The 20,749-nt window shown below is 53.6% G+C and overlaps 2 protein-coding genes across 6 annotated transcripts in view; one reads left to right on the top strand and one right to left on the bottom strand.

The window, feature by feature from the left end:
- The window catches only part of MMS19 (MMS19 cytosolic iron-sulfur assembly component), a 30,681-nt gene extending 24,364 nt beyond the window's left edge, over positions 1-6,317 (top strand). For all 3 annotated transcript variants that reach the window (XM_075534750.1, XM_075534749.1, XM_075534751.1), the window contains 14 exons: positions 64-213; positions 984-1,139; positions 2,403-2,502; positions 3,006-3,108; positions 3,225-3,293; positions 3,434-3,560; positions 3,941-4,041; positions 4,147-4,203; positions 4,335-4,521; positions 4,786-4,868; positions 4,991-5,155; positions 5,239-5,298; positions 5,778-5,878; positions 5,958-6,317. In XM_075534750.1, the coding sequence (XP_075390865.1) occupies positions 64-213; positions 984-1,139; positions 2,403-2,502; positions 3,006-3,108; positions 3,225-3,293; positions 3,434-3,560; positions 3,941-4,041; positions 4,147-4,203; positions 4,335-4,521; positions 4,786-4,868; positions 4,991-5,155; positions 5,239-5,298; positions 5,778-5,878; positions 5,958-5,985 (1,487 nt within the window). In that variant the 3' untranslated portion in view covers positions 5,986-6,317. The remainder of the gene's footprint in view (positions 1-63; positions 214-983; positions 1,140-2,402; positions 2,503-3,005; positions 3,109-3,224; positions 3,294-3,433; positions 3,561-3,940; positions 4,042-4,146; positions 4,204-4,334; positions 4,522-4,785; positions 4,869-4,990; positions 5,156-5,238; positions 5,299-5,777; positions 5,879-5,957) is intronic.
- Positions 6,318-6,519: 202 nt separating this feature from the next.
- On the bottom strand, positions 6,520-20,731 carry ZDHHC16 (zDHHC palmitoyltransferase 16). 3 transcript variants are annotated; one of them, XM_075534753.1, is made up of 12 exons: positions 20,534-20,731; positions 13,209-13,343; positions 11,986-12,233; positions 11,613-11,807; positions 11,415-11,503; positions 10,953-10,981; positions 10,160-10,293; positions 9,993-10,040; positions 9,124-9,209; positions 8,145-8,268; positions 7,907-7,977; positions 6,520-7,069 (listed from the first exon to the last, which is right to left on the bottom strand). In XM_075534753.1, exons 3-12 carry the CDS (start codon positions 12,226-12,228, stop codon positions 6,955-6,957), a joined length of 1,134 nt encoding a protein of 377 aa, XP_075390868.1. In that variant the 5' UTR covers positions 12,229-12,233; positions 13,209-13,343; positions 20,534-20,731; the 3' UTR covers positions 6,520-6,954. The 3 variants fall into 3 exon arrangements, with proteins under 3 accessions (XP_075390868.1, XP_075390867.1, XP_075390869.1); XM_075534752.1 differs by having other exon boundaries at positions 13,223-13,343; positions 20,534-20,730; XM_075534754.1 differs by lacking the exon at positions 9,993-10,040 and having other exon boundaries at positions 13,223-13,343; positions 20,534-20,730.
- Between the last annotated feature and the right edge of the window lie 18 nt (positions 20,732-20,749).

Below are 20,749 nucleotides of genomic sequence, written 5' to 3'. Positions count from 1 at the left end.
AAGGGAGGGAGGACACATGCTCCCCATCACATGGTGAAACTTTGTCTCTTGTGTTGCTTTCAGAGGAGTCAGATTTGACTAGAGGTGAAGAGCCCTCCAAATGCCCACGGCATCTGCTCTGTCTGCAAGCTCTGTCTGCTGTATCAACACATCCCAGCCTGCTCGAGGAGACCCTCCCACTGCTGCTCCAGCATCTCTGGCAGATGAACAAAGGTAACCACCTCCCACGAGTCAAAAATGAGTGGCCAAGAGCTGGGCTGAGTGGGGAGCAGGAGTCCGGTGTGGAATTGATGCTTCTAAGGCAGTGGCTCTGAGTGTAACTGCTCGTGAAAGCCGTGTAAACACCTGTAAACCCCATCTCTGAAGAAGGGTGGGTCTTGGGCAAGAATAAAAGGAGTGCCCGGGGGCTTCAGCAGGCACTCAGATGTGTGCCTTCAAGGCCTTGCTGTTCGAAATGTGGGCCATGGGTTCCCACGGATGAGAACCTGCATTTCCCAAGGCCCCCCCACGTAACATGTCGGACCCCCTCCCTCACACTCATGTGAGACCTGCTGCTCCGAGTTGAAAGACAGCAGCTGTTACAGCTGTACAGTCACTACGGGCCCTGGGGCTGCCTGCTTCTCTGGACACCCACCTTCCAGAGTACTGGTTCCAGCTGCGTCGTGTAGGAAGAACAATAGACTCCGTGTGACCCAGGCCTGGTTCCTAATATCGCGCTCCTGTGACCCGTGACCTTACAGAGAACCACCTCTAGCTTCGTCAAGCCCCTGTGCCCGCCTCCACACAGTGGGGGGAGTGTGGTCTTTCTGTGTCAAACAGAATGTTTACGGGAGCGCATGTTGCTGAGCCAAAGCCACTCAGCTCCAGTACTGACCAGATGAAAACAAAGACAAGAGATTTTCATCCTTCTTGCCAGCCATCTGCGGTCTCTGAACTGCCTGGAGGTGCAAACCTTAGAGAACTCTGGCCTTCTGACCTTGCAGGCAACCGGGCTGCGCGATCCAGTGACGTTATTGCTGTCTGTCAAAGCCTACAGCAGGTGGCCGAAAAATGCCAGCAGGACCCCAAGAGCTGCTGGTATTTCCATCAGACGGCTGTCCCTTGCCTGCTTGCCCTGGCGGTGCAGGCATCCATGCCAGGTAACTCACCTCGGGAAGGCCTTCCTCTGTTGAACTGCTCTGCCTCCCTCTGTGTGCTGCTGGTACTGCATTCGGTACCATCTGCCTTGTAGGTATTTTGCCTGTTTCCTCAATTGTGAAACAGTAATATTTCACAGGGTACTTGTTAGGGTTCAGTGAGATCATGTATGGTGCCCGTATATGAAAAAGGAGTCCTGGTGGCACAGTGAATTGGGCTCCCGAACCCAAGATCACTGGTTCAAACCCACCAGCTGCTCCTTGGGGAAAAGATGAAGCTTGGGTGCGTCCATAAAGACTTGTTGCCCTGGAAACCCTATGGGGCAATTCTGTTCTGTCAGACCGAGTCAGGATTGACTCAATAAGAACCCATGAAGGTAAGTCATGTTACATGTCTTTGAAAAGACATTATTTCTACCTATTGGCTAGCTAATCATGTTCCACTATTGCCAAATATACAGACTGCTGTGTGCAAAGGCCCAGAGAGCTCACAGTGGCCCCATTAGGCCACTCATGTTCCTAGTCCCTTGCTTCCTGCTGCTGTTCGGTGGTGACTCCAATTCACAGTGACCCGAGCACAACAGAACACTACCCAGTCCTGCGGCACCCTCACAAGTTTCTCATCTGAGCCCACAGTTGCAGCCACTGTGACAGTCCATCGTGCCAAGGGTCTTCCTCTCTTTGCTTAACCCTCTACCAAAAGCCTGGGGCCTTTCTCCCAGGGAGTGTTTTCCTGACAGTGTGTCCAAAGTTCATAAGGTGAAGTCTCACCGTCCTGGATGCTAAGGTGCATTCTGACTGTACTTCTTCCAAAACAGACTGTACTTCTTCCAAAACAGATTTGTTTTTCTGGAAGGCCCTGGGACTTCCAGTGCTCTTTGTCAATACTTTAATTCAAATCCAGTTTTCTTTTTCATTGTCCAGTGTCCACATTGGAAATACCATGGCTTGGGTCAGGCGCACTTCAGTCCTTGCTCTTTGCCCAACGTAGTATGTGTGTTGATGTCTTGACTCTTGTCTCCAGAGCACTGATTTAGATAGAAGTAAAATGAAGTTCTTGACATTAGTCCTTTTGAGTTACCTGGATGACTCTTGAACCACTAGAGGCAGATGAAAAACGGGTGCTGTTGTGACTCAGGCCCTGCCTCAGGACCCGGATGATGACAGGGCCTGGTGCTGAGGACAGACAGAGTCGTGATGGCACGCCGTGTGTGTGTGTGTGTGTGTGTGTGTGTGTGTGTGTGTGTGTGTGTGTGACTTTTGCAGAGGGGCCGCCGTCGGTGCTCAGGAAAGTGCTGTTGGAGGAGGAGGTCCTGGCTGCCATGGTGTCTGTCATTAGCACAGCCACCACCCACCTGAGCCCTGAGTGAGTGACACGTCTCCCCAGGGGAGAGGGCTGCTTTCTGAGCTGCTCTTGGACCCAGCGTCAGATCTGGAGGCAGAGGAAGAGGAGGGGGTGTTTGGCATCACAGGGCCGGTAGGTGGGTGGGCCTCAGCTGGGCCAGTGGGTCTTAGCTACAGATAAGCATAATCATTACCTGTGGTGCATTTTAAATAGACAAGGGGGCTTCCAATCGTGCATGTGGAGGAATTCCATTACCCTTGAGCTCTGTGTCTGGGAACTTGCTAAGCCCCTCCCTCGCAGTGTGAGTGTCCTCACTAGTGTTTGAGCTCTGTGCCGCTCATGTCGCCAGGGCCTAGAACCAGATGGCACCAGCACTCATAGCGGCTGGGTCCCGCCTCATCTGTCGAGTTCGAGAATAACCAGGCCTGACCCTCTGGCTCAGGGGCTGTAATGTGGACCCCGCTGGGAGAGCTCTGCTGTGGAGCCAGGGCCACCCAGTGAACCAGGTGTTTCCCCCACCCCAGCGTAGCCTCCCAGAGTGCAGCGCGCATCGTACCCCTCTTCCTGGACGGCGACACCTCCTTCCTGCCAGAAAACAGCTTCCCTTGCAGATTCCAGCCATTCCAGGTGAGGAGATTCCTACAGGGATTTGACTTGGGGGTGGGGGTGGGAGTTGGGGTAGATGAAGGATCCCACAGCCTAATACAGGCAGGACAAGCTCACGGCTGCTTCTTCCATGACAGGATGGCCCCTCAGGGCAGAGGCGGCTGGTGGCCCTGCTCATGGCATTCGTCTGCTCCCTGCCGAGAAATGTGAGTGGGCGCACAAATGAGGGGGCCTCCGGGCCGAACTTGGCCATAGGCTAAGTGGGTGTGCTTTCACGTCCCCTGCTGGGGACTTGAGAGCTCAGCTGCCCTGTTCCGGTTCCGTTACATGAGTAGGTTTTCTGTAGGTGGAAGTCCCTCAGCTGAACCAACTCATGCGGGAGCTTCTCCAGCTGAGCTGCAGCCACAGTTGCCCCTTCTCCTCCACTGCTGCTGCCAAGTGCTTTGCAGGCCTCCTCAACAAGCACCCCGCAGGTACTGGAAGGAACGGAGCGTGAGAGCAAGCCTGGGGCCAGAGCTCCCCAAATGCCCTAAGGAGGCACTGGCTTCAGCTGCCCAGGTTCTGCCTTTGGGACTAGAGACAGATGACTTAGGCAAAGCACTGCAGGGCTCGGGAGGAGTGGGGTAAGAGCAGCGTGCCCTCCAGCTGCACTGTGACCGCCTACTCTTTGCTGCCAGTAGACCGCCCTGGCTGCTCTGTAAACACACACACACACACACAGAATCCCAGGCTCCTGCGTCTACGTGCCAAGTGATAAGAGCAAGAACTCTTATCAGCTTCCCAGGGAGCACTGCACTTAGATGGGAGGCAGTAGCCCTCCAGCGTGCGTCAGCATTTCTTCCCTCCTCTCTAGGGCAGCAGTTAGATGAATTCCTACAGCTAGCTGTGGACAAAGTGGAGGCTGGCCTGGGCTCTGGACCTTGTCGCATCCCGGCCTTTACATTGCTCCTCTGGGTAAGGACTTGGACTGGCAGTATGTCTGGTTAAGTAAAATGTGTCTACTTGGCCATGAACCAGAACCTGTGCTTCTCAGGGTTCATGCGTGCCTTCTGATTCCAGGTAACAAAGGCCCTGGTACTCAGGTACCATCCTCTCAGCTCCCGCCTCACAGACCGAGTAAGTCCTTTCTGGAGCCTGGGGAGCCTGGGATCCGAGCAGGGACTTCCAGGAGGACCTCATCAGCCCCATACAGTGTCCATTCTCTCGTCGGTAGTCCAGCAGCTTCTCCTCAACGTGTCTCTCTCTAGCTGATGGGGCTCCTGAGTGACCCAGAACTCGGTCCAACAGCAGCTGATGGCTTCTCCCTGCTCATGTCCGACTGCTCGGACGTGCTGACTCGCGCGGGCCATGCGGAGGTGCGGATCATGTTCCGTCAGCGGTTCTTCACGGATAACGTGCCTGCCTTGGTTCAGGGCTTCCATGCCGCTGCCCAAGGTGAGGAGCACCTGTAGGGCCCTAGTCACAGACGCTTCCTCTGCCTGGGCCCTTAGGACCTGATGGCTGCCTGGAGCTGTGGGTTGGTTACCCCCAGAAGACAAATGCTCAGCTAGATCCATGGCCCACATTTTCCCCACGACTGGCAGGCAAACTACTGGTTCTAGGCGTGAGGAGCTTCTGCCTCTGCTGCTGCTCCAGTCCCTTCATCAGTGAAGGCTGCATTCTCAGGCTCTTGTCCATCTTCTCTTCTTGTTTCCACAGATGTGAAACCCAATTACCTGAAGGGTCTGTCTTATGTCCTTAACAGACTGCCCAAGCCGGTGCTCCTGCCAGAGCTGCCCACGGTGAGTTTTGGAGCTGCAGCCTCTAGTAAGGGATAAAGCCATCGCTTTTCCAGTGGAACAGAAAAAGGTGGCAGCTCGCCAGGCCCATCAGACCACGTGCTCCTTCCCCCTTTGCCCCGTAGCTCCTCTCCTTGCTGCTGGAGGCCCTGTCCTGCACGGACTGTGTGGTGCAGCTCTCCACCCTCAGCTGCCTCCAGCCTCTTCTTCTGGAAGCACCCCAAGTCATGAGTCTCCACGTGGACACCCTCGTCACCAAGTTCCTGAACCTCAGCTCTAGCCCATCCATGGTGAGTTCAGCCCCAGCGCCCTGGGCAGGTTGGCCTCAGCCTCGGTCGGGGTCTCTGCTCACCTCCTTGTGGTTGTGTTCCAGGCGGTCCGGATGGCTGCCCTGCAGTGCATGCATGCGCTCACGCGCCTTCCCGTCCCTGTGGTGAGTACTCAGGTGTCCCTCCCTGACCTGGGAGACTCTCAAGTGCCTTAGTCACATGGCATTAGCAGCTGCTGTGTGACGGAGGTGGGGGGCTACAAAGTGCAAATAAGGAAAGATTTTCTTCCTCGAGCCCAGAATGGACCCAGTATATCCGCACTAACCCAGAAATCCGGAGTCCTGGTGGCAGTGTGGTTTAGGTGTTGGGCTACGAGCCCGAGTCAGCAGTTCAAACCACCAGGCGCGTCTCTGGAGAAAATGGGCTGTCTGTTCCCATAAAGACTTCCAGTCCCTGACCACCCCAGTGGCAGTAGGTCGACTTTTTGGTGTTTTCATAATAAAATGGTCTTCCTCCCACATGGCATCCCCTGGAATTCCCTAAAGGGCGAACAAGCTGCGCTTTCTTCCAGAGAGACCTGTTCAGTCAGAGAAGTGACTTTCGGTCGCCTTGGCCCACTGAGATGATTTCTCTGCCTTCCTAGCTGCTGCCGTACAAACCACAGGTGATCCGGGCCTTAGCCAAGCCCCTGGATGACAAGAAGAGACTGGTGCGCAAAGAAGCCGTGTCAGCCAGGGGAGAGTGGTGAGTGTCCAGGCGGTGGAGAGACAGGGTCTGAAACAGGCTGCTCGGGGAGCACTACCACCGTTCTTTTTGCCTGCAGGTTTCTGCTGGGGAGCCCCGGCAGCTGAGCCCGCGGCTCTGGCCAACTGCACCGACAATCGAGCCCAGAGTTACTCACCACCGAACCATCCTACTCGAGTCCGGGGCTCACAGACCTCTGGACGCCTCTCCCGCTCACCCGGCACCCGTGCTGGGCCTCTGCGGCAGGGCTACTCCGGAGGCAGGGCTGCTGACTCATGACAGCTGGTGAAGCACTAGACCGAGAGAGGACTTGAACTGGAGAATTTGGAATGGGGTCTTCCAGTGATAGGGCAGGAAGAGAAAGAGGATGGTGGCCCTGAGACCAAGGAGGGTGAATGTGTGTGTGTACCTGCTGGAGAATAAAGAGCGCTTTTGGTAATGGGGCTGTCAGGTCTTCCCCACCCACACCCCCAGAGCCACTGCTGGCATAGGAGGAGCAGTCATGATGGCCTAGCCAAGACTTCTCCAGGGCGTCTGTCCCCTGCAATAGGGCACGGGGCATGACCACAGCACCTACTGCCTGCGCCTGACTCTGTCCCTGCCTTACAGAAAAGGCAAAGAGTGAAGCCACAATCTTTAAGAAGCCAATACCTTTATTTAAACACCCCCCTCCCCTTCAGCAACATGTGAGAAGTGGCTGGCAGTGGCCTCCGCTAGCAGCAGTCCGCCCTGTTGAGAAGCCAGGATCTCAGCTGCACCGGTCTGGTGTTTTCTCAGACAGCAAGTGGAGGCGGTGATGGCCATGCCCAGGTTGTGGTCAACACTGGGCAGGTTGGCTAGCTGCCGGACCCCCAGTCTGGGGCTGGAGCTTCTGTTTGCCTGAGTAAAGGGGCACTGGTCCCAGGATCTCCCCCGCCCTGGGCCTTGCTGCGGCCTCAGTGGCCAGCAGGCTGGTCCTTGAGTTGGGCCCTGCATGGTCCAGTGGCGGCTCTTGTTGCACAAAGAAAAACTGCCCTCGGTGTTGCTTGGGAGCGCACAGGGAGCAGAATGGTGTCACAGTCCAGCTGACATTCCGTTCACACGGCCATCACAGAGGCTGAGGGAGCGGCCACGCAGGGAGGGGGGTCCCAGCTCATGCCGTTCCCATGGGGCAGGTGGCTGGAAGGCAGCAGCACCCGGGTGAGCCAGTGCCTACAAGGGAAGACAGAGGCCTCAGTCCAAGGGCTCCAGGTGGTCCTCCTTCCAGGCAGCCTTCCTTGGGCTCTGTCTCCTGTGGTCGGCCGCTCGGAAGGCCTCCACAAGTTCCCGCCTGACCTGCCAGGGGGCGCCAGTGATGGGAATAGGGTGGTGAAGCGCGCGGGGACGGTGCCACTCCTGCAGCCTCAGCTCCCATCTGGGAAATGGGCTCCCTCCAGCCTTGTGCTTGAGTTAGCGTCACTTGTCGCCTTAGGGCCTCGGTCAGTAAATCCAGCCCCCACCCCTCAGATTCCAGGCATTGCCCTCACTAGAGGGCTCTTCTGGAGAAGCGCTTTGTCCCCATGGGTTCATCTTGAAGCCATGTCGGTTATTAAACTAGGCCAGGGGTCCTCAAACTACGGCCCCGGGCCACATGCAGCCCACCGGGTGGTTTTGCCCTGTTTGTTTTTGTACTTCAAAATAAGGTATGTGCGGTGTGCATAGGAACTTGTTCATAGTTGTTTTTCAAACTATAGTCCGGCCCTCTAACGGGTCTGAGGGGACAGTGAACTGGCCCCCTGTTTAAAAAGTTTGAGGACCCCTGAACGAGGTGGTTCTGCAGCTAAGCCCCTTTGGTCCAGAGCACTGAGCGCTATTCCTGCACTGTCTGACACGGCAGCTACTAGCCAAACAGGTGGCTGTTGTGGGTTCCAGTGAAATCAGGTGCCCTTCCTCAGGTGCACCAGCCACGTTTCATGTGCGCAGCAGCCACCCATGGCCCTGGGCTCCTGCGCCAGTCAGCACTGGCCCAGGGCCTTTCCACTGGACAGCACGGTCAGGATGCTTACTCACCTCCCCGTGTCCACGCCCAGGAACACCTTCCAGTTGTCCACACAGCCGTAGTTATATGGATTCCTAAATGCCTAGAGCCAAAAGGGACACTTCTAGGAGGTCCTTCCACTTTCCCTCCTCCCGACCTTCGCGTCTTAATGAGCTCAGCTGAGGCTTGGCAAGGCAGGCTTCTGGCTCCAGCGAGCCCTGGCCTGTTGACAGGATAGCAGGTGCCCGTTGCAACCCCGGCCCCACTCACTCTGCCCTTGGCCTGAAGCCGCCGTCGCTCCTTCTTGTTGATGTGCCGCTCGATGCTCGTCTCCCCTCGGCTGATGAGAACAGCGTGCCAGGCAGTCAGGGCACCCAGGGCGAGTGCCACAGAACTACGGGGGGGGGGGGTGCAAAGAGCAGAACACTCATGATTACCCGGGGGCCGCTCAAAGGCGCCAGGCCAGGCATGAGGCTGCCAGCTGTATGGTTAACAGTTCAAACCCCCAGCCAGCTCCTCTGGAGAAGGACAAAGCTGGTTGCTTCTGTAAACACTGCTTTGGTTACCCTCTGTAAGGTGGTCTGAGCCAGGATGAATTCAGTGGCAGTGGGTGTGGTGTGGCTATGGTTTGGGGGCCTCTCGTCGTGAAGTGCTCAATGTGCCTGTGGCAGTCAGGCCTAGTGGTCTGCTTCCCTAAAGGATGAGGCCTGACCTGACAAACTCCCGGGCGCAGTGCTGCCTGCACATGGGGCCTCCAGGGGTGGGAGTCTACTCGGTGGCAATGAGGCCCCACAGGGAGCTCTCCCAGACTGCCTAGTGTGCGGGGTGTGGCCTGTCTCCGAGTTCCAGTTTTACTTTATCTCTATAAAAATCATTAACAAAAATAGCAGCTACAGGGTCCAAGAGTAAAGTATTAAGAAAAATGTTCTATGATGCCAAGAATCCTCATGCTTCGGGGAGGGTGTAGGGGCCAGAGCTGGGATCTGAGAGCATGGAACTGACACGCCAGCCCAAGCGTCCCCCTCGAAGTTCTTCTCACCTCGGAAATGCAAGTAACTGCCCCTACTGGCCCTGAAGTGTCCCTGTCACAAAATGCGGGAAGGGTGACCCTTTGCCAGCCTGAATCAGAACAGGAAGGTGGCAGTTTGTACAGGGATGGGTTCCTGCCAGTATTGGGCACCTAAGAAAGTTTTTCTCCCTTAAACTATCCAAAAGAGAGAGGGGAAGAGAGAGAAACGTGGATGGATACCTGCACAGGAACCAGAGGTAGATAAGACTCTTGTGAGTTATCCTTTCTCGAAAGGAGAAGGTGGGTGGTGGGGTCTGGTGGTAAGTCTAGAAAAACAAAAGGACAGAGCCTGGCTCGCTCTGGTGCGTCTCCATCTCCAGGGACTGCCAGCAACTAGAGGCGCGAAGGAAGCAACCCCAACGCAGGCCAAGAAGACAGGAGTCAAGCACGGGAGTCGGGGCAGCAGCGGCTGGGGGGCGCCAGTACAGAGACACCACCACGTGGACAAACAGTGGGCAGCGCAGGCCTGGACAAGCAGGCAAAGCACAGGGGGAGCCGAGCCTGGGCCTTCAGATTGGACCACGCACATGGGACTCGGGGAACACACCCTAGCTGGACACCTTTGCTCTGTGGGTGCCTCCTCATGGGGAGACCACACCCAAACCCAAGGTGAACGGACCGCAATGGGGGAAGGGGACACCTGGAGGGGCACCTAAGACCATCACATGAGCCCAAGATGTGCTCGGAATACAGTCCTAAACGACACGAGGAGACAGGATTGTCCTGGCGTGCATGCAGACAGCCCAGGGGTAAAACGACTCGACTATCCAGCGAGCTCTGGGACCACAGAGCCCGTGACACAGACCCCAGCCTCTCCCTGCTGCTCAGGCCAGAGGAGGGGATCCTGGGACAGGCAGCCGGACCCTTCCTTGTACAAGGGGATCCCGGCTTGCCGGCTACCCAACAGCACAGGCCTCCAAGAACAGCCCCCTATCCAACCTGCAGGAGGCCCTCACCCAGCCTCCACAATTCGGCCCAGCCCCAGTTACATCCGCAACTCTACCCCTCAGGCCTGAGCAGCAGGAGGCAGTGGGGTGGGGGTAGCCCACCTGGTTAGCACCCGCCTGCAGTTTGGTCTTGTCGAGCTGTTTCATTTTCTAAGGGGTTGAAAACAGCGCTGGTTACACTCGATGGGGTGCTACCAGCCCACTCCTGAGGGGCAGACTGCACACCCGAGGCTCAGTGCTGAAGTGCCCTGCTCCTAACACGGGCTCACCTCAATGGCAGCATAAGCCTCCCGGAAGAGGTCCCAGCTCCCATAGCTGCAGTAGACACAGCCCAGCGTCATGAAGAAGCAGAAGGAGAAGAAGTACCGGTGGTTATAGTGACCCACACAGTTGTTGAGCCAGGCTGGTGAGGCACGGGTTAAGGACAAGCTGGAGGACCGTGGTCAAGGGGAGCGGGGCCAGGTGCATCCGTGACTTGGGACAGCATCGCCCAGGCCTGAGTCATTCCAGTCACCAAGGACTGTTTCCCAAAGGCAGGGACATTGCTGGGGGTTAAAATGAAGGAGCCTTCACAAGCCCCGGCAGGAGAGAAGGAAAAACCTGAAGCCATTCGGCGAATCTGGCCCAGGACTTAACCCGACACAGACCCAGCTCCCTGTCACCCAGTCCATGCTGGTTTCTGAGACTGTCACTGTGACGGGACGACGGAGCCCAGGCTTTCCCCGAGTTGGGGGTCAATCAGCCATCCCCATGGGACAGCAGAATGGGACCAGTGTTGTGTTTGTGGGTGACACACCTAGGGGACAACCAAAGCTCAGACATCTTTCCTGTACCCAGCCATTAGGTGTCGGCATGGTATCTACAGGAGAAGCTGTTGGACTACAATCCACGCTCCAAGGAGAAGGTCCCACAGAGGCTGCCAGCCTCTTCCCTCCGCAGATGGGTAGCCCCACGCCCTTCCGGGCACTCCTCCCTCTGCTTGCTCCAAGTGAAGCTTGGAAACCTGGGCCTAGTGGTTACTGACCCTGTGCAGCGCTCAAGGTGGCCTTGGGCAAAGGATACGGCAGTGGTGGTCCATCTTCAGCACACACCTGTGAGGGAGGGACACAGGCTCTGTTACAGTGACCAAGGCACCCAGGAGGCCAGTCCCAAGCCTTTCCTACCGGGATCAGCGTCCTGCCAAGGTGGAAAGGGCAGACTGTGAGGACAGCCAGGCCTCGCTTCTTTTTTTTTTATTTTTTAATTTTTTTTTCAGGCCTCGCTTCAAACCCAGCTCTTTTACCTGTCGGCTGGGTGACACCAGGCAAGGTAACGCCACTCTGCGAACCCAGTCTCAACTAGTGGCAAAGAAATGTAACTCACAGGGCCATACAGAGGACTAGATGGCAGGAGACTGAGGACCGGAGCTGACACAAGGTGTGTGTTTGCCATGAGAGTCTTGGTCCAACTGCAGGTCTAGGTTCTGCCCTGGGGCTACAGTGGAAGGTCCAGTGGGGGTTCCCAGCAGGCAAAAGCAAGACCCACCTGTTACAGATGCTGCAGTGGTGCGTCCGTGCCGGCTTGGGGTAAATGCACTTCTTACAGATGGAGACCGTGGCAATGCCATTCCTGCCCTGTGCAAGGGGAGACCCGCACAACAGCTGTGGCAGCACCTCAAAGGGTACCAAGGCGCCCTTTCCCCACAGCCTGCAACTCCGGCCCCCGGCTCCTATGGGGACCCACCTGGGGGGGGTATCCAGGTGGTGTGGTGATGGCCTGGTAGTAATGGAAGACGATGAGGATCAGATTCCAGTGGCTGTAGAAGAAGTGCCAGCAGAGCCGTGGCACCGAGTAGGTTTGCAGGATGAGGGGCAGGACACACAGGTAGGCAATGGCCACGATGGAGCTGGTCAGCACAACCACCAGCACCACGAACACCTGCCAATACCAGCGAGGTCTCAGAGGGTGGGTTGGGTGACCCAGCCAGAGATGCGTTCCAATGCCCCAGTAGATGCAGGGACTTCCCAAAGGGGAGGAGTTTGTCCCTCGAAAGTGCCCCTCTGTGTCCCTCTCCTACCCAACACATCCTTTTCCTTGGTCCCTGGGTAGCACTCACCACCCCGAACCAGCGGATCACGTTGTCCACCAGCCAGTAGACCGGCTCAAAGGCAGCTTCGACAGCCGTGTCGCTGCCCCCAAAGGAGTTGTACATCAGGGAGCGCAGGCAGACCTTGCCGTAGCGCCAGCGCTGGACCAGGCCCCGGAGCAGCGGGGGGCAGCGACGACGGTAGCCCAGGAGCAGAAGCAGGCGAAGGCAGAGGCGGGCGGGGCCCAGCAGCAGGCTCCGCTGGCCCCGCATGTCTCCTAGGAAGACACACAATCATGAGGACCCAGCCTGGTCCCTGTGCCTCCCTACCCCACCAGCCGGCATGCCCAGAGCACCAGCTCCAATGACAGACCCAAGGCTGCCGGCTAGCCACCAGCTGTGGGAAGTAGAAAGGTCACTTTACCTCTCTAGGGAGCACACAGTGCCAAGGTCACAGCCATGTCACATAGGACTGCAGGTTCTGAACCTGCAGACACCCTATCTGTATTTCACTCAGTGGGTGCGCACCAGATCTCAGGTAGTCAGCATCCAGAGTACGAGGCTGTTATGGACTGAATGGTGTCTTCCCAAAGTGTGTTCTAAGTCCCAACCTCTATACCCGGGATTACCCCAAGTCCCACTTGGGAGTGGACTTCCTTGTGATGCACTGTATTGTATTGTGATATATGGTATGGTATGGTATGGTATGGTATGGTATGGTATGGTATGGTATGGTATGGTATGGTATGGGACAGTAGGGTATCGTACAATACGGTACTGTATTGGCGTGGGGTGTGTCTTTTGAGAGAAGGGATTGGATGACCATGGGGATAAGGGGGAAAACATCACCCCAAGATCGCCAGGAACAAGGGCCTTCTCGCCAGCCCTGAGTGTGGACTCCAGGCCTTTCACAGCACCTCTGCTAGCGCCCCCACATCATGTCTGTCCCGCCCAACACAGAGTCCTGCGTAGAAGCTGGGATGCTCTACCCGCTTTCTCCAATGGTCGGCTCACTGCAGATTACAGGACTGGATCAGAAAAGACGTGATCTTGCGATCCCCTGCGGCAGCCTGGCGGGCTGCTTTGTCCTCAGCAACTCCTTCCACTGACTTATTTAACAGGCGGCTCAAACCCAGCAGACACTGGAGGAGGCTGCTCAGCTCCAGGGAGGTTTCAATTCAGTAACTGGAGAGTGGTGCTCTCCTTGCACCTGGCTCTGCCCCACCAAAGGCCTTTCAAAGAAAAACGCTTACCGTAATGACCCTACCTCTTTCCTCAGGCCCGAGAGCAGCGGAAGGCAAACAGAGAGCCAGGAAGCATGGCTTTCAGAGAGAAAGAAGACCCACACTCTGCCCGGGGATGAAGGAACCGCCCATTCCTAGCACCTCCTAGGAGATGAGAGAAGAGTGTGACAAGGCAGAAAAGGGGGAAACATTCAAACACCCAACCCTCTCTGAGCCGGTTTCCTCCTGTTGGGAATCATGATTTGCCTTGAAGCATGTATTTTCAAATTCCTGGACTGCCACCGCCATCAGATGCTCATCTGGACAGAGCAGATCGCCTCAGCACAGCCAGTAGGTCACTCACGTGGGTTGTCCACACCACGGTTCATTCCCGCACTGTGGGGGACAGCGAGCAGCCTGTCCGCTGCACACATGGTGTTTCAGAGCCGTGGCGAGCCTATCAGCTGCACTCTTCATTTGTGACAAATGGCACCATACACAGCTCTCCCAGCCACACCCGACACCTTCCCTTTACCAAAGAAGGTAGAGGAGTTGAAGACTACGTCCAGGAACCAGCCATCCGAGACAAGAGTCTAAAAGCCAAAAGAAGTCTAAAACTTCAACAACTTAAAAACAAAACAATAACCCAATCATAAAATGGACCGAGGATTTGAACGGGCATGTCCCCAAAGGGAAGATTCAGATGGCCACCAAACATGGGAAGAGGCTCAGTGTCTTCAAGCCATCAAAATGGAACACAAACTAACCAACCCCAAACTCACTGCCATCGAATTCGTTATGATGCAGAGCAACCTTATAGGCAGGAGAAAACTGCCTCTGAATTTCAAAGACTCTCTCTTTTCGGGAGTAGAACACCTCATCTTTTTCCCACAGAGCAGCATGTGGTTTCAAACTGCTGACCTTCCTATTAGCAGCCCAATGCATAGCCCCTATGCCACCAAAGCCATCAGGGAGGTGAGAATCCAATGCCAGGGGACTCAAAACCTCACTCCCCCTAGGATGGCTGCATTGCAGGGGCGGGGGGTGGTGGTGCAAAACGACTCAGCCACTGGCAGGGAGGGTGGTGTTCTAACCCAATGAGCAATAGACTATGACCCAGCCCTTGTGCCACCAGTGGTCACTGCAGCACTGGAAATAAATGACGGAAGACTGGAAAATATGATGTACCTACGTACGTGCAATGGAATACAGCCCGTAGGAACCATGAGGTCTTCATGCAGTAGGGAGGGGCTTGAAGACATGCTGAGCAGAAATAAGGGAGGGTAACAATGATGGAAGACTCACATTGATCAAGGGTGAGGTTGCACAGCCAATTATTGTAATTGCCATCAATAAGTTGTACACCTGTAAAAAACTCAGGTATCAGGCATCATCAGATCAAGAAATCCTATCATTGTGAATGAGTGTGAGTGCAGAGTGGAGACCCAAAGCTCATCTGTAGGCAATTGCCCATCCCCTTATGGAAGGGTGGAGGGGAGGAGACGAACCAGTTCAGGTCGGTATAGCAACGATGAAACATACAACTTTCCTCTAGTTCCTAAATGCTCCCCCCACCCCACCCCACCCCGCCACTATCATGATCCCAATTCTACCTTACAAATCTGGCTAGACCAGAGGATGTACACTGGTACAGATAGGAACTAGAATCACAGAATCCAGGACGGATGATCCCTTCAGGACCAGTGGTGAGAGTGGTGATACCAGGAGGGTGGAGGGAGGGTGGGTTGGAAAAGGGGAACCGATGACAAGGATCTACATATGACCTCCTCCCTGGGGGATGGACAGAAAAGTGGGTGAAGGGAGACGTCGGACTGTGCAAGATATGAAATAATAATTTATAAATTATCAAAGGTTCATGAGGAAGGAGGCAATGGGGAGGGGAAAAATGAGCTAATGGCAGGGGCTTATGTGGAGACAAATGTTTTGAGAATAATGAGGGCAATGAATGTACAAATGTGCTTTCCACAATTGATGTATGTATGGATTGTGATAAGAGTTGTATGAGCCCCTAATAAAATGATTTTTTAAAAACTGAATTTTTTTTAAAAGTTGCTAAAGCTGCTTATGTACAACCATATACCTCAAAATTTGGCTCCTTGGTTTGGAGGTTTAGGGCATGGCTTGATGGGACACCCCAATTCACTGGTCGAATGTGTAGTGCATCTGTTCAATCTACTTCTGCACACAGAGCCTGGAGTCTGAAACGCTGCAACGTGGGCATCCGAGGAACAGTTGTTTCCTGTTCACCTGGCGCAACAGAAGGCGAACCAGGAATCGTCTGGGGATATGGAATGTGTGGCTAACTGCCTCTAGGAACAGCTACCCCTATGCCATGAGACCAGAACTAGATGGTGCCTGGCTACTGGTACTGAACATTTTCATCAAAGATTCCATAGAAGAATCTTGGAAGAACTAGAGGAAATTATGCTAAATGAAGTAAGCCAAGCACAAAAGGACAAAGTATAACATGAGTCCGCTGAGGTAAGTATATATATATATATATAAAAGAGAGAACAGAAAGGTAAGTGCAAAAGGGGCACAGGGAAAAATCTACTGTACACAAACACTCCAGGGATGAGGTCCAGGTAGTATGGCAGGGGCCAGACCAAATCCAGGGGTACATATGGTAGCCAACTAAAACGGGGGCAGAGGGAGGAAAGGGGAAAGAAAAAAAAAAGATGTGTGATGGGGGAATACAGTGCTGACCCACCCAAGGGGAGGGTATTGTTTGTGTCTCTACAGGTAAAGAGGGACCAGATTTAAAGCCAGTGCCAGACGAATGCAGTGCGCCAGCAAGGAGTGGGGAGCCAGTGGAGGGGCCTGAGGGATTGGCCCCCATACAAGCTACATGAACAACTGCCCCTCACCCCAGAACAATTTACTTGAGAGGACGGCACTGAAGCTGCAGCTAGGGGAGAGGGGCATGTCTGATCAGAGCAAATGGGAGGAAATGAAGGGAGAAGACATCCTGGCCCACCAGGCCTGGAGGACGATATCCTCACTCTGAACAGCCAATGCACAGAGTGGACCACATGGCTGATCCCACTACAAGACACGCCGTCCCTTGCTGGCCCAGGGCCCTAAAGGGGACAACACTGGAGACTCAGGGTCGGGACTAGACCAGACTGACCCTGTGACACCGAGGCAAACCACTAAAGGCATGTGGCAGAGCAACTGTGGGAGCAGAGCAGGGAGCCCCTGAGGGAGTACCAAGGAAAGATTCTGGAGCCAGAGCATGGAACCCCATCAGACCTGACTGAAGGACACGCCTAGACATCAAAAATCAGACCCTGATCTATTTACAGGTTTTTCTTTCTTTTAAAATTTTTATTTTCCTTTTTTTTACATTTTATTAGGGGCTCATACAACTCTTATCACAATCCACACATATACATACATCAATTGTATAAAGCACATCCGTACATTCTTTGCCCTAATCACTCTCAAAGCATTTGCTCTCCATTTAAACCCTCTGCATCAGGTCCTCTTTTTTTTCCCCTCCCTCCCCGCTCCCCCCAGGTTTTTCTTTCTTTCTAATGTTTTTCTTTTAATTAATTTATTCTTCTATGGGTAATTGTTTCCTCTTTTGTCATAATCACTGTGTTCTCACCCATCGCCTATCTTGCTACAGCTTGATTTTTGGTGCATATTGTTATCTCTACAGATCTATCTAGATAAGACGGAATGGATGAATAGTCTGGAGGAGAAAATAATGGGACCAATGATTCCAGGGGGACATAAAAGAGGGGAGGAGGAGGTAAGAAGGTGGTGCTGACCAACCCAGGGACAGGGGAGTAACAAGTGATCCAAAATCAGTGGCAAGGAGGGTGTGAGAGGCCTGGTAGGGATTCAGCAAGGGCAAGGTAACGGAGAGAAATTACTGAAACTCAAATGAAGGCTGAGCATGATAGTGGAACAAGAGTAAAGTGAAAGGAAACAGAGGAAAGAACTAGGTGACAAAGAATATTTACAGGGGTCTAAAGACTAGAATGTACATATGTAAATATGTTTATATAAGAGTGTGGGGAAACAGATCTATGTGCATATATTTATAGGCTTAGTATTAAGGCAGCAGGTGGGCATTGGGCCTCCACTCAAGCACTTACTCAATGCAAGAACACGTTTTTCTATTAAATTGGCATTCCAGGATACACACCTTCCTGACATCAAAGAACTAAAAATCATATCACTGGATGCCCACCTTCCTGATATGATCACTAAAGACAAACGTGTGCATAAGCAAATGTGGTGAAAAAAGCTGATGGTGCCCAGCTATCAAAAGATATAGTATCTGGGGTCTTGAGAGGCTCAAAGATAAACAAGTGGACATCTAGTTCAAAAGCAACAAAGCCCACATGGAAGAAACACACCAGCCTGTGTGACCACAAGCTGTCGAAGGGACCAGGTCTCAAGCATCAAGGAACAAAATATCGTATCATTGTAAATGTGTGAGTGCAGAGTGGAGACTCAAAGCCCATCGGTAATGGGTGAGTGCAGAGTAGAGACTCAAAGCCCATCGGCAGCCAACTGGACACCCCCTTACTGAAGGGTTATGGGGAGGAGATGAGCCAGTCAGGGTGCAGGGCAGCAACGAAGACACATATAACTTTCCTCTAGTTCTTAAAAACTTCCTCCCCCCACTATCATGATTCTAATTCCACCTTACAAATCTGGCTAGACCAGAGGATGTACATAGGTACAGAGAGCAACTGGAAACGCAGGGAATCCAGGGCAGATGACTCCTTCAGGACCAGTGGTGAGAGTGGTGATGCCTGGAGGGTGGAGAGAACGTGGGATAGAAAGGGGGAACTGGTTACAAGAATCTACGTATAGCCTCCTCCCTGGAGGATTGTCAGCAGAGAAGAGGGCAGGGGGAGATGTCGGACAGTGTAACATATGACAAAATAATAACTATTTATGAATTATGAAGGGTTCATGAGGTAAGGGGAGTGGGGAGGGAGGGGGCAAACAAGCAGCTGATATTAAGGGCTCAAGTAGAAAGCAAATGTTTTGAGAATGATGAGGGGAACAAATGTACATATGCGCTTGACACAATGGATGGATGGATGTATAGTGATAAGAATTGTCCAAGCTCCCAATAAAATGATTTGAAAAAAAAAAAGAATCCTGAAGTAAAGGGAGAAAACACGTAACAGAATTCCAAATCCTCACGGACTCTAGACTTTCTGGAGTTAGGGAAAACGGGTGAATCCCTGAAAGCAGTGCCCTGCTATCTATCATCTTTGAACTTTGAACTGAAAATATCCCCTGAAGGCATATTACATGAGAACAAGATTTTAGCCTAATTAAAAAGTGTTGCCTCGAGGATTATGCTTTTTAAAGAACTGTCTGGGATTAAATGGACAAAGGCGACTTGGAAGACGAGATGGCCCCGAGGGGGCCGTGGGTGCATGCTAATGAGGGAGGAAAAGAAGAGTCGCTCGACTGGAAGGAGGTAATCAATGCCACCAAACTGTACTTGCAAAAACTGCTGAGTTGCGTACATTGTGTTTTGTAAGGAGGACTTCAGAAAGTTTGTGGACAAATGGAATTAAAAGACAACGCAGTATCCACAAGCTTTTTGAAGCCCCTTCGTATATTGTCAACAGCAAAATAAAATTTGGGGTGGGGGAAATCTCAGATTCCCCACTTTTCCCATTGTTCTCACCCACTGCCTGAATTTCAAAGCGCTATAGCTACAAGTGCCTCAAAAGCTAACGTTACCTCTTCTCATCTGCCCCTACCCTGGCTACTTCAGGGACAACGCTGGCCCTAAGCAGTTCTGTGATCTTGGATAAGTCCTGGAGCTTCGCTGGGATCAGTCTCCTTGTGTTTCCATGTAATGGGGTAGGATTAAGTGCTAAAGTCCTTCCCATTCTAAACCTTTCTGATAACCCCTATTTGATTTGGTAAGACGTTTATAAAGTACTTGGTACAATATCATACTCACAGAAGTACTCCAGAAAGACTCACAATGAACAAATGACATGGAACACCGGCTGAGAGATGCAGAAGGGGAAATGCTGGTGAGACGTCTACCAACCCTATAAATCCCTTCCAGGGCACCGTTACCAATGTGACAACACTAAGTAACTGTCTGCCTACCTATCACTCTTCTTGACCAGTGAGAAACATCAGCCGATGTTAGAATCAGACCACAGGTACGCTAGAAGGCATTCAGAAACCAAATTCCATGTGAAACCAACTCAAACATGTAAACATAAAGCTTGTGTATACAGAGCCACAGATCAGATTTGAGACCATCAACGTTATCTAGTGAGAGAATGCTGGGGCCACAGCTAAACATACACTTATGAAAAAGAGGAAGGGGCAAGGAGAACCATTCCACAGTGAATCTCACCACCTGAACTCATTACCATTCCTTAGATCCCAACTTATGGAAGCCCTATAGCCAGGAGGCACTGCCCCTAGGGTTTCCAAAGCTATATTCTTTTCAAGTGCAGACTGCCACATCTTTTCCCCCCCGCAGAACAGCTGGTAGATTCAGACTGCCAACCTTTAGGTTAGTAGCTCAGTGCCTTAGCCACTGTGCCATGAGGGCTCCTGCAGCGCCAACTTGGGAGACATGGAGCAGAACAGTTTCACTGTCACCCCAACACAAGCCCTTGAGCACTCAGTCGTGGCCACAGTGACATCTGTCAGCCAATTACAGGGGATTGCAGGCCACAGCACTCATGGGCGAACACCCTCATCCCAGGGCGCTAAATCACCATCTGCCCCGCGGGGAGACCGGATCCGAGGGCGAGAGATCCCAAAGCCATCAGACGGCGGCAGAAACTGAAAGGAAAGTCGTGGCAAGTCTCATGTGGACAACGCTGCTGCTCTCAGAATGTCTGCAATCTCTAACAGCCCATCTCAAGCATCGGTCAAGGCCAGCACTTATTCACGTGCATGACTTCATTTCCTGACTAACCGACCCGGAGGAAAAGAGAAAATCAATGTCAGAAGCTAAAGATGGGCCCGAAGGGGGTTTCTTTCCCGAGGACAGCGCGGTCCACATGGCGATGGGCTGAAAGTCTCTCTCACACACAAACACACACTCCGGTGTGAGTTCTACCTCGAGACTGCACAGCGAAGTTTTGTCTCTGAACCTGAGTTTCCAAATCCGGGAAATGGGCCGGTGGCGTTGGGACCCATTCGGGAACTGCTCTTTCCAAGTGCCCAGAGGGTGAACTTGGCCAGCCAGAGAAGGGCACCTCCCTGCAGGGCGGGGCGCAGACGGAGCAGGAACCAGGCTCGCCCTCCAACCCCGGGAAGGGCCCGACCCTAGAAAAGGGCTAGGACAAGCGACAGAGCCGCGGCTTGGCCCTTACCTGCCGCCTCTCTCATTAGCTATAAACTCGGCCCCGCCGCCTCGGCCGCCGGTTACTGCCACCCGCTCGAGCTCGGCGCCCCAGACGAGGCCGGGTCAGTCCGACACAACGTGGCCCGCAGCCCGCAGCGCCAGCCGGGGGACCCGGACCCACAGCCAGCCCATCCTGGACCGCAGGCGCAAGCGCAGGAGGCGCGGAGCTCCGCCCCGGGACGGC

Source organism: Tenrec ecaudatus, chromosome 16 (assembly GCF_050624435.1).
Source record: "Tenrec ecaudatus isolate mTenEca1 chromosome 16, mTenEca1.hap1, whole genome shotgun sequence".
In the NCBI taxonomy this organism is placed as follows: Eukaryota; Metazoa; Chordata; class Mammalia; order Afrosoricida; family Tenrecidae; genus Tenrec; species Tenrec ecaudatus.
This window is presented reverse-complemented; position numbering and strand designations above follow the sequence as displayed.